The sequence below is a fragment of the Rana temporaria genome, chromosome 3, assembly GCF_905171775.1.
Source record: "Rana temporaria chromosome 3, aRanTem1.1, whole genome shotgun sequence".
NCBI classification, from domain to species: Eukaryota; Metazoa; Chordata; class Amphibia; order Anura; family Ranidae; genus Rana; species Rana temporaria.
Window position 1 is genome coordinate 166,478,261 of NC_053491.1, and position 17,083 is coordinate 166,495,343.

The 17,083-nt window shown below is 44.9% G+C and overlaps 1 protein-coding gene across 1 annotated transcript in view; it reads right to left on the reverse strand.

Annotated features, from left to right (window-relative positions):
- The window catches only part of LOC120930396 (F-actin-capping protein subunit alpha-2-like), a 54,890-nt gene extending 39,926 nt beyond the window's left edge, over positions 1-14,964 (reverse strand). The window contains exon 1 of the mRNA XM_040341588.1: positions 14,906-14,964. Within this exon, the coding sequence (XP_040197522.1) occupies positions 14,906-14,964 (59 nt within the window). The remainder of the gene's footprint in view (positions 1-14,905) is intronic.
- Positions 14,965-17,083: the final 2,119 nt, after the last annotated feature.

A 17,083-nucleotide genomic window follows, 5' to 3' on the forward strand; every position in this document is an offset into this window, starting at 1 on the left:
ACAACTTGTGGCAGGTGACGTGACAAGTGGACAATTGACAACTTGTGGCAAGTGGACAATCCACAACTTGTGGCAGGTGTCGTGGCAAGTGGACACTCCACAACTTGTGGCCAGGTGATGTAGTCAGGTTACATGGCCAGTAGACATTCCACAACTTGTGGCTAGGTAACGTGGCCAGGTGATGTGGCAAGTGGACAATCCACAACTTGTGGCAGGTGACGTGGCAAGTGGACAATCCACAACTTGTGCCCAGGTGACGTGGCAAGTGGGCAATCCACAACTTGTTGCAGGTGATGTGGCAGGTGATGTGGCCAGTGGACAATCCACAACTTGTGGCAGGTGACGTGGCAGGTGACGTGGCCAGTAGGCAATCCACAACTTGTGGCAGGTGACGTGGCCAGTGGACATCCACAACTTGTGCCCAGGTGACGTGGCAAGTGGACAATCCACAACTTGTTGCAGGTGATGTGGCCAGTGGACAATCCACAACTTGTGGCAGGTGACATGGCAGGTGACGTGGCCAGTAGGCAATCCACAACTTGTGGCAGGTGACGTGGCCAGTGGACAATCCACAACTTGTGGCCAGGTGATGTGGCCTGGTGACGTGGTAAGTGGACAATCCACAACTTGTGGCAGGTGACGTGGCCAGGTGGAGTGGCAGGTGACGTGGCAGGTGATGTGGCCAGTGGACAATCCACAACTTGTGGCAGGTGACGTGGCCAAGTGACGTGGCCAGTCCACAACTTGTGGCTGGTGACATGGCCAGGTGATGTGGCAGGTGACGTGGCCAGGTGACATGGCCAGGTGATGTGGCCAGTGGACAATCCACAACTTGTGGCAGGTGACATGGCCAGGTGATTTGGCAAGTGTATAATCCACAACTTGTGGCAGGTGACGTGGCCAGGTGACATGGCAAGTGGATAATCCACAACTTGTGGCAAGTGACGTGGTCAGTTGACGTGGCCAGGTGACAATCCACAACTTGTGGCCAGGTGAGATGGCCAGTGGACAATCCACAACTTGTGGCAGGTGGCGTGGCAAGTGGACAATTCACGACTTGTGGCAGGTGACGTGGCAAGTGGACAATCCGCAGCTTGTGGCAGGTGATGTGGCAAGTGACACGCTAAATACAAGTACACTGCTGCTCTCTCAGCTGCTACTCACTCTGGTCTCACAAAATGGCTGAAATGGTTAAATAATACTGTTTTTTGAGCTTAGGGAGGGTCTTATGATGTTTCTTAACTAAACACTTATAAACGCAAACGCGGTAAAACGCAGCGAAGTTCGCGGCAAAACAGGCGTTTTTAAACGCCGGTTTTAGCCTTTGAAAACGTGTGTTTGGCAGAGTTTGCACAGGCGTCCCGTGTGCATGGGGCCTTAATGCATCCTATGCATTAAGGTGAAAAAACACCTTGCAGTGTCCGGCGCCCCAGCCCCCCCGTTTTACTTACCTGAACCCCGAATTAACGTGGGCACGATCCCACGTCGCTCTCTTAGCGGCTTCTCGGATCTTCGTTGGATAGATTGATAACAGCGCAGCCACTGGCTCCCGCTGCTGTCAATCAAATCCAATGACTTGGTTGGCGGGGCCGAGTCATACACTCGACGCTATGGACACCAAAAGTATGACACAGGAGCGCGCCCGCAAGGTAAATCCCTTGGGAGAGTGCTTCCCAGAGGGGGTTATCTAATGCAGGGAAGAGCCGCCGTGGGACCCCAGAAGAGGACAATCAGGGCCATTCTGTGCAAAACTAACTGCACAGTGGAGGTAAGTATGACATGTTTGTTATTTAAAAAAAAAAAAAACTTGAAGGTATAGTGTCACTTTAACCTTAAAGCGGAAGTAAACCCATCCATAAAACAGTTTCATTTCGGGCATGTGCCGGAAATGTAACACTCCCATTGGTTACGCTCTCCAAACTGTTATGTCCCGCACACACTAGCGGTTTTCCCATCGAAAAAGAAAAAACAAGTGTTTTCCCGACAGTATTCCTCTCAAGCCTGCCTTGCATACACACGGTCACACATAAGTTCTCTGAACTTTCGAGCTTTAGGAGCGCGGTGATGTACAACACTACGACGAGCCGAGAAAAATAAGTTTAATACTTCCGAGCATGCGTCAAATTGTTTCCGAGCATGCATGGTTTTTTCCCCATCGGAATTCCATACAGACGAACGGTTTTCCCGCTAGGATTTTTTTCTGACGGTGATTTAAATGCCACCCTATGTGTGACGAATGGAGTTTGACTGACAGGAGCCTATGGCACCCACTACTCTAATGCCGCGTACACACGATCGTTTTTCGGCATTAAAAAAACGATGTTTTTCGGCATTTAGAAAAAACTAAGTTTTTCCAACTTCATCATTAAAACGACGTTGCCCACACACCATCGTTTTAAAAAAATGCTCTAGCAAAGCGCAGTGACGTACAACGGCACTCTAAAGGGGAAGTTCCACGCGGATGACGCCACCCTTGGGGCTGCTTTAGCGGATTCCGTGTTAGTAAAAGACGATTCGCGCTTTTCTGTCCGTTACAGCGTGATGAATGTGCTTACTCCATTACGAATGGTAGTTTTACCAGAACGAGCGCTCCCGTCTTATACCTTGATTCTGAGAATGCGTGGGTTTTTAATGTCGTTTTAGCCCACACACGATCATTTTTTACAACCCGAAAAACAACATCGTTTAAAACAACGTTAAAAAATGCAGCATGTTGGAAAAAAAAATTTGTTGTTTTTCAGAACCCGAAAAATTATGTGAAGCCCACACACGATAATTTTAAATGACATTTTTTAAAAACAAGTGTTTTTTCATGCCGAAAAATGATCGTGTGTACGCGGCATAAGTGTTTCCTGTGAGATCAGGAAGTGAGAGGAGCTGTAGTCAGGACAGCGCTGGATCAATAGAGGAGTTAGGTAAGTGTGGGCCAGATTCACGTAGAATCGCGGCGGCGTAACGTATCGTAGATACGTTACACCGCCGCAAGTTTTCATCGCAAGTGCCTGATTCACAAAGCACTTGCGAGAAAACTTACGCCAGCGGCCTCCGGCGTAAGCCCGCGTAATTGAAAGGGGCGTGTGCCATTTAAATTAGGCGCGCTCCCGCGCCGGACCTACTGCGCATGCTCCGTTTTGAAATTCCCGCAGTGCTTTGCGCGAAGTAACGTCATTTTTTCGAACGGCGAAGTGCGTAGCGTACTTTCGTATTCCCGGACGTCTTACGCAAGAAGAAAACATTTTTAAATTTCGACGCGGGAACGACGGCCATACTTTATACAGCACATACGTGTGCTGTGTAAAGTTAGGGCACCAAAAACGACGACTAACTTTGTGACGGGAGACTAGACTAGCAGCGACGTAGCGAACGCGAAAAACCGTCGTGGATCGCCGTAACTACTAATATGCATACCCGACGCTGGTTTACGATGCAAACTCCCCCCAGCGGCGGCCGAGGTATTGCATCCTAAGATCCGACAGTGTAAAACAATTACACCTGTCGTATCTAAGGGCTATCTATGCGTAACTGATTCTATGAATCAGTCGCATAGATACTCTGTGAGATACGACAGAGTATCTGAGATACTCCGTCGTATCTCTTTTGTGAATCTGGGCCTAAGTGTTTAGGGCAGGGTGTATAAGAGTTAGTGGGGTGTTTTTTACTTACATGCAAGGAATGCCTTGTGCTCATTTACACTTCGACTTCAACACATTTTAAAGCGCCTACCACTTCAACAAGCTTTTTTGATGTGTTTTTGATGCTTTTGTGACACTTTGGTGGTGCTTCGGTGATGCTTTTTTAAAGCTTTAATAAAGCCTGGAAGATGCCCTGTGTGTGTGTGTTGATATTTTATACCTGCAAAGCAAAGCTAAAGCTGAATTAAAGCTTGTCAAATGCTGTAGGTGCTTCAAGCGAACTTTGCCATAGACTTCTATGGAGGCTTTGAAGACACTTTGAACCACCACTAACGTGAAATGGGGTATAACTTTTGAAGCAAAGCCAAAGCAAACAGGACTGTAAACTAACCATTTTATTTAGTGACAGGAACTTTGACTGGCGTTCAGAGAGCTCTAAAATAGCCTGTACAAAGCCATGTTTTGAAGCAAGTGTAAACGATGCCCCAACGGCTCATTTACTCTTGCTTCGGCTTCAACACACATTAAAGTGGTTGTAAAGGCATTCTATGCATTAAGATTTTAAAAAAAAAACTGTGTGCAACAGCTCCCCTTGGCTCTCCTAATATTTACCTGAGCCCCCTCTCTATTCAGTGATGTCCACGAATGCCTCGGACGTCTGGAACGCTCTCTCCTAAATGTCTGAGACACAGCAGCTGGCACCATTTGCTCCTGCTGCTGTCAATCAAAGTAAGTGAGCCAATGAGGAGAGAGAGGGGGTGAGACCAAGCCACAGCTCTGTGTCTGAATGAACACACAGAGCTGTGGCTCGGCTTGGGTGCCCTCATAGAAAGCTGCTTGCTGTGGGGGCACTCAACAGGAGGGAGGGGCCAGGAGCATCGGCAAGGGACCCAAGAAGAGGAGGATCTGGGCTGCTCTGTGCAAAACCACTGCACAGAGCAGGTAAGTATAACATGTTTGGTATTTAAAAAAAAAAAGATGCTTCGGTGGTGCTTTTTTGAAGCTTTAGGGCTCATTTACACTTGCTTCGACTTCAACACACATTAAAGTGCCTACCGCTTCAACATGATTTTATAATGTGTATTTGATGCTTCAGTGGTACTTTTATGAAGATCTAATGATGCTTGGCAGATGCCCTGTGTGTGTGCTGATATCTAATACCTGCAGTACTTCCAAAGAAAAGCTAAAGCTGAATTAAAGCCTCTCAAAAGCTGCAGGTGCTTCAAACAAACTTTGTCATAGAGTTCTATGGAGGCTTTGAGGCACCACTAAGGCCTCGTACACACGACCGAACATGTCTGCTGAAACTGGTCCGCTGACCAGTTTCAGCAGACATGTTCGAACGTGTGTACGGCCGACCGGACAAATGTCCGGCGGATCGGACAGGTTTCCAGCGGACAAATGTTTCTTAGCATGCTAAGAAACATGTCCGCTGGAAGCCTGTCCGTCGGACATGTTCGGTCGTCTGTACGACTTACCGGACATGTCCGCTGGGCCGCCATCCCTCGCATGCGTCGAAGTGATTCGACGCATGCGTGGAAGAATTGACCTTCCAGGGTCGCGCACGTCGCCTCGTCATCGTCGCGGCCATGTCGCGACACGTCACCGCGTTTGTTTTCCGCTGGGATTTTGGTCTGATGGTGTGTACAGCCATCAGACCAGAATCCGGCAGCGGACATGTCCGATGAAAACGGTCTGAGGACCGTTTTCATCGGACAGATCCGCTGGTGTGTACGAGGCCTAAGGCTGCATTCACACCATAGTGTTTTCAGCTTGTAAAATGCCAGAGAAACGCCCAACAAGCAAAATCCCATTCATTTCAATGGCAGCTGTTCACAATTGAGCGTTTTGTCACCTGAAGCAAAATGCCTGAAGTTTAAAAAAGCACATGAGCTATTTTTTGGGCAGATTACAGGCATTTTTCTGCTTTTTAAATTGATGAACTTCTGACCTGTACAAAATCGCTTTAAAAAAAACCATGCAACTTTTTGCCTGAAAACGAAACGCTCAGGTGTGAATGCGGCCTAAAGCGGCATGGTGTATAATTTTTGAAGCGAAGCCAAAGCAAACACAAGCTGTAAACGGGACTGTAAGCTAACCATTTTATTTAGTTACCAGTGTTTTGACTGTTGTTCATGGGCCCTTTCACACGGAGCGGATCCGTATTGATCCGCCCCGTGTGTGTCCGTCGGCTCAGCGGGATCATCCGTAAATCCCCGCTGAGCTGCCGGCGGACAGGGCGGTCCCTGCAAACTGTGCAGAGACCGCACTGTCTTTCCTCCGCTCTCCCCTATGGGGAATCGGATGAATACGGACCGTGTGTCCGTATTCATCCGATCCGTTCCGCCAGACGGAAGAAAAATAGGGTTTTCTTCCATCTGAAAAAGCGGATCTTTGCCGAGGTGGATCGTTACGGACGTTAGCGGATGCATCATCCGCTAACGTCCACAATCCCATAGGGATGCATTACAAGTCCGTAAACGGACTTGTAAAAAACGGTCCGTTCGTCCGCCCGTGTGAAAGGACCCTTAAGGTAAAAAACATTTTGACTTTAGAACTACTTCAACTTCTTCAGACCCGGGCCATTGTAAAAAGACGGCCACAAGGTGGCTCTACAATGCCGGGAGGCCATCTTTTTACGGTCCCCTGGCCACTGGGGGGTGCGCGCGCGTGTACCCGGTGCATTACTAAGATGCGCGTGCCTGGCGGTCGCAATGCCCGCCAGGTACCCGCGAACGGCAGTGACAGAGCAGGGGTGTGAATCTCTGTGTGTAAACACAGAGATCCACGTCCTGTCAGGGATAGAGGAGACCGATAGTGTGTCCCTTGTACATAGGGACACTGATTGGTCACCTCCCCCAGTCACCCCCCTCCCCCCACAGTAAGAATCACTCCCAGGGTACACATTTAACCCCTTCCTCGCCCTCTAGTGTTAACCCCTTCCCTGCCAGTCACATTTATACAGTAATCAGTGCATATTTATAGCACTGTTCGTTGTATAAAAGTGAATGGTCCAAACAATGTGTCAAAAGTGTCCGATGTGTCCGCCATAATATTGCAGTCCTGACTTTCGTGACTTTAATAACCTATTTCATTTCTACTTGCGACTATTAAGCAAAAAACGATATTCGGATCGTGTGTACGGGGCATTAGTCAGTTCCAAAGAAGATCATCTATTTCATCAGATCAACTGGGCTATTTCCCTAAAGGGACAAGCGCACATGACCTGTTGATTATAGGTCAAGGTATAAGGTGAGCTGCTAATGTTGGTGTTTGTTTGGCACAGTGTGCAAAGCACAGAAGTTTTGTTATGTTTCAGAAGCCTAAATAAGGACGCATTGCATGGGAAATCTACTTTTAATTTTTAATTGATTTACATAATCATTGTGATTTAGTTAGATTTTTTTCATATGTGGAATTTTATTTTCACTTGACATGATTACATATTGATTCTGGGTGTATAGCACGTAATTATTATGAAGATATATATTTATTTAAATTAGCTCTATACAATCAGTTTGTTATTTACAAAGCTTCTTTATATAAAAAAAAAAAAGGGAATGTGTATTCCTGTGGTGGACAGGGGGCGGTAGCTCCTATGCTCGGCATATACTTTTTTATGAGAGATTTCTTCATCCACATCGATCAATGTGAATGTAGAAATCTGTTAGGTTCTTTTTTTCATTCAGCCCACAAGCTGAGTGAAAAAAGAACATTACATGTATGCCCAACATTAGAAGAGAGGGATTTATTATAAAAGCATAAAATGGCACTTACAAACAAGGCCGGGGATTCACAGCGTGTAAACAATCTGCAGTCTGTCTGTACTCCACGAGACACAGTGTGTAGGACGCGGGTGACGTCACGAACTTCGATCACATGTTTCGTACGCGTTACGTCCCAAGGGGGTGGGACTTCTTCAGCGGTGACGGAATGATGTGACGCACCCTCGTAAGTACACTGCTAGCCTGCGTCTTTTACCGATTACGACAGTCTTACACCAAAGACATTGCCATAGCAACCTATTGTCACGATTAATACAAGGCAGAGAGCATATCATTATTAAAAGAACTTCAAATAAGAGCACCAATCCGTTTAGGAAACTTTACTGATGCTAGCTATCACAATAGCTTCTTTCTTATAAGATAAAGGAATATATATATAAAATTACACATAATATGTATGCCACAACTCCATATATAAATGTCATCCCGTGTCCAAACCGTGTCTCATGGATACTACTATACAAAAATCAACAACAATATATAAATCTAACCCTGACATGTTAGATATGATTTATCACCAAATTGACATAGCGTATATAGTTTGATTAGTGACAATTAATCTGTTATTTTCATTTCCATCATGTCACCGCTGACAATCTTTGTCAGGATTGTGCTGTCAAGTCATACCAATATGTTAGGTTGCAAATACCTTAAATAAAGAATAAAAAAAAAAGAAAAAGCCTGAAAATTGGATTTTGGGCATCCGCACGTGGGCTAGGCTCCCAAAAAGTCACACATGTATCCACATACTCGGGAAAAGGAACAGAATGTGTTTTAGGGTGTAATACCATGTATACCCATGACAAAAACTTGTGGAAAAAAATTAATTCTGCCATGCACTCAACATGCCTCTTAGCAAATACCTTGTGGCGTCTGCTTTCAAAAAAGGTGTTTATGTCGTCCTGGAGTTTTAATGTGATTTGTAATGTGAGGCAATCAGAAATTCCTGTATACTCTAGTTTGCAGACGCTATAACTTTCACACAAATCAATTAATATAAAATTATTGGGATTTTTTTTATTACCAAAGACCTGAAGCAGAATACATTTTGGCCTAAATTTATGAAGAAATTTGATTTTATTGGATTTGTTTTATAACAAAAAATAGAAAATATTGTTTTTTTTTTTTCAAAAATTTCGGTCTATTTTCCTTCATATAAAAAATTAAAAAAAAACAGTGGTGATCAAATAGCACCTAAAGAATGCTATATTTCAGTGGAAAAATTGTATTGTATTCCAAAGCAATTACCAATTAAAATAGCAAAAAATGGTCTGGTCATGAAGGGGGGTAAAACGTTCTGGAGATCAAGGCCCAGATTCACAAACGAGATACGACGCCGTCGTATCTCTGAGTCTGGGCGGTCGTATCTATGCGCCTGATTCTTAGAATCAGTTACGCATAGATTTCTATTAGATCCGACCGGCGTAAGTCTCTTACGCCGTCGGATCGTAACTGCATATTTACGCTGGCCGCTAGGGGCGTGTACACTGATTTACGTGTCGAAATATGTAGATCAGCTAGATACGCAAATTCACGAAGGTACGCCCGGCCGATGCAGTACAGATACGCCATTTACGTAAGGCTTTTCCCGGCGTAAAGTCACCCCTGCTATATGAGGCGTACATGTGGCGTACCAATGTTAAGTATGGCCGTCGTTCCCGCGACAAAATTTGAAAATTTTACGTTGTTTGCGTAAGTCGTCCGTGAATGGGGCTGGACGTAATTTACGTTCACGTCAAAACCAATACATCCTTGCGGCGTATTTGGAGCAATGCACACTGGGATATGTCCAGGGACGGCGCATGCGCCATTCGTGAAAAACATCAATCACGTCGGGTCACAAGTTATTTACATAAAACACGCCCCCCTGTTCCACATTTGAATTAGGCGGGCTTACGCCGGCCGATTTAGGCTACGCCGCCGCAACTTACGGAGCAAGTGCTTTGAGAATACTGCACTTGCCCGTCTAAGTTGCGGAGGCTTAACGTAAATCGGATAAGTTACGCCCGCACAAAGATACGCCGCTGTACGAGAATCTGGAGAACTAAACCTGACGATTTAATGGTTTCAAAAGCCGGCATGCCAGGAATGCTGTATCTGTGGTGCTGATCTGTATACCGTACCTGTGGTGTTGATCTTTAACCACTTAAGCCCCGGACCTTTAGGCAGCTAAATGCCCAGGCCAGGTTTTGCGATTCGGCACTGCGTTGCTTTAACAGACAATTGCGCGGTCGTGCGACGTGGCTCCCAAACAAAATTGGCGTCCTTTTTTCCCCACAAATAGAGCTTTCTTTTGGTGGTATTTGATCACCTCTGCGTTTTTTATTTTTTGCGCTATAAACATAAATAGAGCGACATTTTGGAAAAAAATTCTGTATTTTTTACTTTTTGCTATAATAAATATCCCCCAAAAACATATATAAACATTTTTTTTCCTCGGTTTAGGCCGATACGTATTCTTCTACATATTTTTGGTAAAAAAAATCGCAATAAGCGTTTATCGATTGGTTTGCGCAAAATTTATAGCGTTTACAAAATAGGGGATAGTTTTATTGCATTTTATTTAATAATTTTTTTTTTACTACTATTGGCGGCGATCAGCGATTTTTTTCGTGACTGCGACATTATGGCGGACACTTTGGACAATTTTGACACATTTTTGGGACCATTGTCATTTTCACAGCAAAAAATGCATTTAAATTGCATTGTTTATTGTGAAAATGACAGTTGCAGTTTGGGAGTTAACCACAGGGGGCGCTGTAGGAGTTAGGGTTCGCCTAGTGTGTGTTTACAACTGTAGGGGGGTGTGGCTGTAGGACTGATGTCATCGATCGAGTCTCCCTTATAAAAAGGATCACTCGATCGATACGCCGCCACAGTGAAGCACGGGGAAGCCGTGTTTACATACGGCTCTCCCCGTTCTTCAGCTCCGGGGAGCGATCGCGATGGAGCGGCTATAAACGAATAGCCGCGCCGTCGTCCCGGATCGCTCCCCGAGGGAATCCGCCCGCCGCACGCTGCGGGGGGTCCCGATCGGACCCCCCACCAGAAGGCAGGGACGTATATATACGCCCATCTGCCTGTCCGTGCCATTTTGCGGACGTAAATAGTCGTGCGGCGGACGTTAAGGGGATATACTGTATCTGTGATGCTGAGCTATATGCCGTATCTGTAATGCTGAGCTGTATACTCTGTTCTGTGATTCTGGGACTGTATACTCCTAACACTATGGGTGGATTACAGGGGACGTACTGGGTGGATACTACAAGGGGTGGGGCTTATGGGAAGTGGGATGGGTCAAAAAGGCAGGGCGGGTCTGTGCCCCCCCCATCCTAAAACTTCACCAGCCGCCACTGTGACCAAATACAGTATTTTCTGTTTTAAACCAATGAAAAACATTCGAGCAGCACAGTAAGTAGCCTAATAAAAAAAAAAAAAAATTGCACCATTCACACAGAACAAATGTATTATCATGTTCTCTGGGTGAATTGTTATGATATGTTGTTTTTATAAATGCTTCCCTGTGTATTGTGACTGACGTTTATCTGCAGAGAACAACACAAATAACTGCTTTGGCACAAAAAAAAAAACAATTGTTCCCCATGTGCCTCATTCACACCACAATACTGTGATGATCTGCTTTGCAGATGGCAGATGGCACTGTGGCTCACTGCATTGCACAATGCACTGAAAGAAGTCTACATTTGTACACTCATTAAAGCGGTGTTTCAGATGCGATTTTATAATTTTTTTAAGTTAGCAGCTACAAACACTGTAGCTGCTGACTTTTAATAAGGACACTTACCTGTCCTAGACGCCCGCGATGTCGGCCCCCCAAGGCCGATCCCTCGATCGTGGCAGGTCCCAGCGCCATCCTCACTAAAGGAAAGAGACAGTGGAGTCTTGCGGCTTCACTGCCCGTTTCCTACTGCGCATTTGCGAGTCGCACAGTGTTTTCTGAATGGGCGGCTGTTCTCTGGGATACACACAGTTACCAGAAGACACCCCTCTCCATTCCCCAGCAGACAACATGAGGACAAGGAAGAAGACCTGCCGCGGACTAGGAAGAGGCAGATTAGGAAGATCTGTCTATCAACCACAATTTATGGTAAGTAAAAAAATGTTTTTTTTTTCAATTTTTATTTTTTTATTTTTTTGGAGCATTTTTATATAATTTTTATTTTTTAGGGTGGACCTCCACTTTAAAGGAGAAGTATAGCCAAAGCTTGTTTAGCTGTACTTTTCGTATGGATCATAGTAGTGCAATTTGTTTTGACCCGTCTTCAGCAGAGAGTGAGCTGAAGCCGAGCCTCAACCGGTGGCCCCCATCCATAGCCCAGCGCTCCAGTGAGCGAGGAGGGGGCGGAGCAGAGAGCTCTGACTGACAGTCAGCAGCTCTCTGCTCAAGGAGCTGTCAGAATCGAGCGATCGTCAGTGTTTAATTGCTCATTTCTCAGTGCAGAGGCACCGGGGGTAGGGTGACCAAATGTTCCGCATTGCCCAGGACAGTCCCACATTTTGCAGATCTGTCCTGGGCACCTTCACTCCAGGACAATACAGTGTCCCGGAATGAAACTGACACAGCCACCCCCCGGGCCAATCTGATGCCCCCAAAAAAGGTTGCCACATCACTGCTTTACTCACTGACCGTACTTGTCCTGGCCGAGAATGCCTGAAGGAGCACAATCCCCGCCCCCTGCTTGTGATTGGAGAAATCATAAATCCTGCCTCTTGTGTCCAATCACTGTGCTGTGATTCGTTACAGCACAAGCTGATTTTTGGGAAGGGAGGGTGTCCCTGAATGGTAGTTTGGAAATGTGGTCACCCTAGCCGGGGGATAGATGCAGCATCGGACTGATTCTACAAAAAAGTGCAAACTCATACTTCTCTTTTAAAGTTAAAAAAAGTAACCTAAACATGATGAAATGAAACAACACATCAAACCACTTCCTTCACACTTGTCAAAACTTACACTAGCTCTCATGCTAAACAGAGCATTTTAGAGTGCGCGTAGTGTGAAGGAGCCCTTACTGGTGCTATTTTGGACAGAAGGTGAATGATATTCTGCCTAGTGGCGACACCCAGGGTCAGGGCCGGCCCTATGATGGGACCGGGTGGTACCATGGGTACCAGGCAGCACTTTTAGGGGGGCAGCATATTTTTTGTGCTATAAATATATATATTTTTTAACTTTTTGCTATAATAAATATCCCCCAAATTTTGAAAAATAAACTATTTTCTTCAGTTTAGGCCAATATGTATTCTTCTACATATTTTTGGTACCAAAAAAACCCCCCCCACAATTAGCGTACATTGATTAGTTTGCACAAAAGACATTGTGGCCGCCGGCAATTCACAGGTCCCTTTATACTCCTGGATACATGTATAGAGCCATGGCAGGTCCTTTTATACGCCTATATGCATGTATAGAGCCATGACGGGCCCTCTTTATACATGTATAGAGCCATGACAGGTCCTCTTTATACTCCTATATACATTTATAGAGCCATGGCAGGTCCTCTTTATATTCCTTTACATGTAAAGAGTCTCGACAGGTCCTCTATATACATGTATAGAGCCATGACAGGTCCTCTTTATACATCTATAGAGCCATGACAGGCCCTCGTTATACTCCTTTATACATGTATAGAGCCATATCAAGTACTCTTTATAGTCCTATATACATTTATAGAGCCATGACAGGTCCTCTTGATATTCCTTTACATGTAAAGAGTAATGACAGGTCCTCTTTATACTCCTTTCTACATGTGTAGAGCCATGAAGGGTCCCCTTTAGTTATCATGATATAAAATAATGAATGTGGGGGCCTTTTGGTTGGCGTGATTTTTTTTCTGGGGGGGTAGCATTTCATTCTTGGTCCCAGGCAGCACAATGTCTTGGGCCGGCACTGCCCAGGGTTTACTACTATATCTGAATTGAAGGAAAAGCTTTGGATACATTTCTGTGCTTGTCCCACTTTCTGTTTTCAGTCTGGAGTTTGCATGAGCAACGTGTTCTGTCCCACTTATACAGGTACTGTATTTTTCTGTGTTGTATTGAACTGCATCAGATTATTATTTTTCTGTAGTATGGTGACATCTAGTGGTGCTTTAGAGCCACTACATCATATTTATGTGATTTGGCATCTCCTTCTGTCCTATTCTGTTGCTAGTTAGTTAAAGGCTAAGGCTGGGCATACATTATACAATTTTCTTATACAATTTCCTTTAGAATTAGAACTATAAAACTGTGAAATGGCATGCCTGATTGCATACAAATTGAAAGTGTTTAGGTTTGACCTTACATTATATGGTTTTGGTAAATATAAAAGAAAGTTGTACAAGAATATTGTGTAACACTATCGGTAACCAGTCCAGGCACATTTGGCTCTACTGATGCCCAATAGGTACATGTGAATAATGTCCCAGACCCGCTTTTTTGGTGATAAATGTCCCAGGCACATTCCTTCTCAGGGTGAAAGTCCTTTTTCCCAGGTGGTGGTGGATTAATTAAGGGCACCAGTCACCAGTCACATTAACAATACACACACAGGTCCTCTCATTAATATCAACACTTCTGTCACAGAACTCTGCTGGCTGGAACACATATTATAAATGGGAAGGTCCATGTGGTGCTTCCCAGCTCCGACGATCACTCGCCATCCCTGTGGTAAGACCACCGCAGCTTTGCTTCCCTAATGGCCAGTAGCACCTAATCTCAGCCAACAGCTTAGGGACACCATCCATGACAGGAGATCCCTCAACACTCCATACCCCTAGGCTCCAAGGCCCCTTTCACATGGGCTTTCTGATCAGGTCTGCCTGTCAGTTCTTCAGGCAGACCTGATTGGAAGCTCCATTCACCTCTATATGTCCGGTCAGATCCTGTCTGTGAAATCCAGATGGATGGAGACCCTATTTTCCATCCGTCTGGAGAATCGGATCCAATCACCATAGAGGACAGCAGGTTTTTATAATTTTGTTTTTTTTCAAAACATTTTTTATTAAGGTTTTACAGCAGATACAGAAATTAAAAGCAATATATCAAACTGAAACATATACAGAAGGTGGTGACACAGGCTGTCATGCATACAGTAACTTCTCCTCAATTGTAAAAAGGCAAAAGGCACTAGCCTGAGTCTAACAAGTGGGAGTCCCTCTGTCATTCAAAGAGGAATACAGACAGTAAAGTAGAGGTTGAGGGGAGCCCAGACGAACCCCCAGTGGCTCCGTACTGTCTCAAACTAAAGGGGTTCAACCCATCAACTGCCCGACAGCAGGTTTTTGACAGGTCCATCTCCGCACAGTATAAATCCCCTGCTGAGCAAAGCGAAAGTCCGTACACAGACAAGTCCGTGTGAAAGGGACCTAAGGCCTAGAAGAGCGAACCAGGATCTGTGAGTGATTGCAACTTTACTGTTATACACATTACTGTGCACAACACGGCTTCCCCCAATAAAGGGATCCTGTCACCAGGGATCTGTCTCACAGCCCATCTGGATCTGTCATACCATCTGGATCTGTCACACAGGCAATCAGTACCGCCATCAGTGATCTGTCACACAGGCTTATGCCCTGTACACACGATCGGTCCATCCGATGAAAACAGACCGATGGATTTTTTCATCAGATATCCGATGAAGCTGACTTTTATCAGTCTTGCCTACACACCATCAGTTAAAAATCCGATCGTGTCCAACGCGGTGATGTAAAACACAACGACGTGCAGAGAAAAATGAAGTTCTATGCTTCCGAGCATACGTCGACTTGATTCTGAGCATGCGTGGATTTTTGACCGAAAGATTTCCCGACAGACGATCGTTTTTTTTTCCATACGAAAAATTTAAAACAGGTTCTATTTTTTTTCACCGATGGGAAAAAACTGATGGGGCCCACACACGATCCGTTCGTCAGATGAAAACGGTCCATCGGACGTACAGGACATAAGAGTACTAGCCGCCATGTCCAAAATATTTTTACATCTAAAAAGGCATATACAATCCTTACTATAGCGGATGATGAGAGCAGCGGGGAGCTCTCAATCATCTGATTCTGGTTCGGAATGCGAGCCAGTAGAGGGTATTGGATCAGGACTGAAACAGAGGAGGAAACAGTCCTTCCTAAAGAATAAGGAGAACAACAAGACCTGAAGACCTGCCTACCACCAGCAGCGCCATACACCTCAATGACACCAACACAAATGGAGTTAGACCCCAAATACCAGCACTGGAACAACACACCAAACCCAAAGAATCCGTGCCAAAACCTACCTTCCTGGCGCCCTGGCAAACCCCCTATGGTTGCCTGCCAGCTCAGGGTCAGCTATAATCCCCCATTTTCTCAATTTGGTTATTTTTATTTGTTTTTTTCTCTACAAGATTTGCTGCAGTATATCTCTTTGCAGAACAATTTATTGCCTCCCACCCTGATTCATATTACGCCTATATTTTTCATTGGCGACATCTCAAATTAAAGAGTTCAAATTGTTTTTGGGCCTTACATATTATATAAGGCTTACAAAGAAAAACTAAGTGCATGCCTACTGGTCCACCAACCCCATCCACCACATGCTGATTTATTCTGCTGTCATGTACAGGACATGCTATGACATGATTATGCGCTTCCTACATTTTAATGACAACTTCTAGTGCCCTCCCCAAGATCATCCCAAATACGATAAATTGTATAAAATAAGCCCCCAATAAATTAGGCTGCACTTCAAACAGTATATTTCCCAGTAAGAGCGTCAGGTATGGGTTGAAACAAAATAAACTTTGCCATAGAGCCACTGGATATGTGTATGCCTTCCGCGTGTATGAAGGCAAAGACTCCCTGCACAACATTTATCAGAACAAGTGGAAAAATTGTCTGGGAACTGGGATACCCCCTGCTCAAAAAAAGGTTATCATATATATGTGGACAATTATTACACCAGCTTGCCCCTTTTCAGCACCTGTACCGTAAAAAACCCTGGGCTGCGGTACCTCCAGAAAAAACAGGAAGGGCTTCCCACAAAATTTAGTAACAAAAAGGCTACAAAGGGGGGGAATACGCAAGTCAGAGGAATGAAGAAGTGTTGGCAGTGAAGTGGAGGGACAAGAAAGATGTTTACGTCATGTCCACCATCCACAATGACACCTTGGTGAAGATTCACAGAAGACGCGGCCCCATTGTAAACCCTGAATGTGTCCACAATTATAATCAGTTCATGGGGGGGGGGGGGGGGGGAATTTAAACAACCAGATGCTACAGCCATATTTATCAACCTGAAAGTCCCGTTACTGGCATAAAAAAGTTGCATTTCATCTCTTTCATATGGCCATGTATAATTTGTATATCTGCCATCAAACGTCAACAGAAAGCCAACCCAGAACCTACCTCAAATATATTGAAGATATTGTCACTGCCCTGATTTACCAGCAAGGACCCGTTCCAGGAAGCATTTGCTCTGATAGTGTGAGTCGACTTCATGAGCAACATTTTCCCTTTAACATTCTCCTGACAGAAACAGGAAGAAGACACCAAAAGAAATGTAGTGTATGCAGCAGATGAGAAGTTAGAAGAGACACTAGTTATCATTGTCCCCAATGTCCCTCTTAACCTGACCTATGCACCGGAGAATGCTTCAGAACAGTTATCACACATCCATAAGATATTAGTTCCCCTA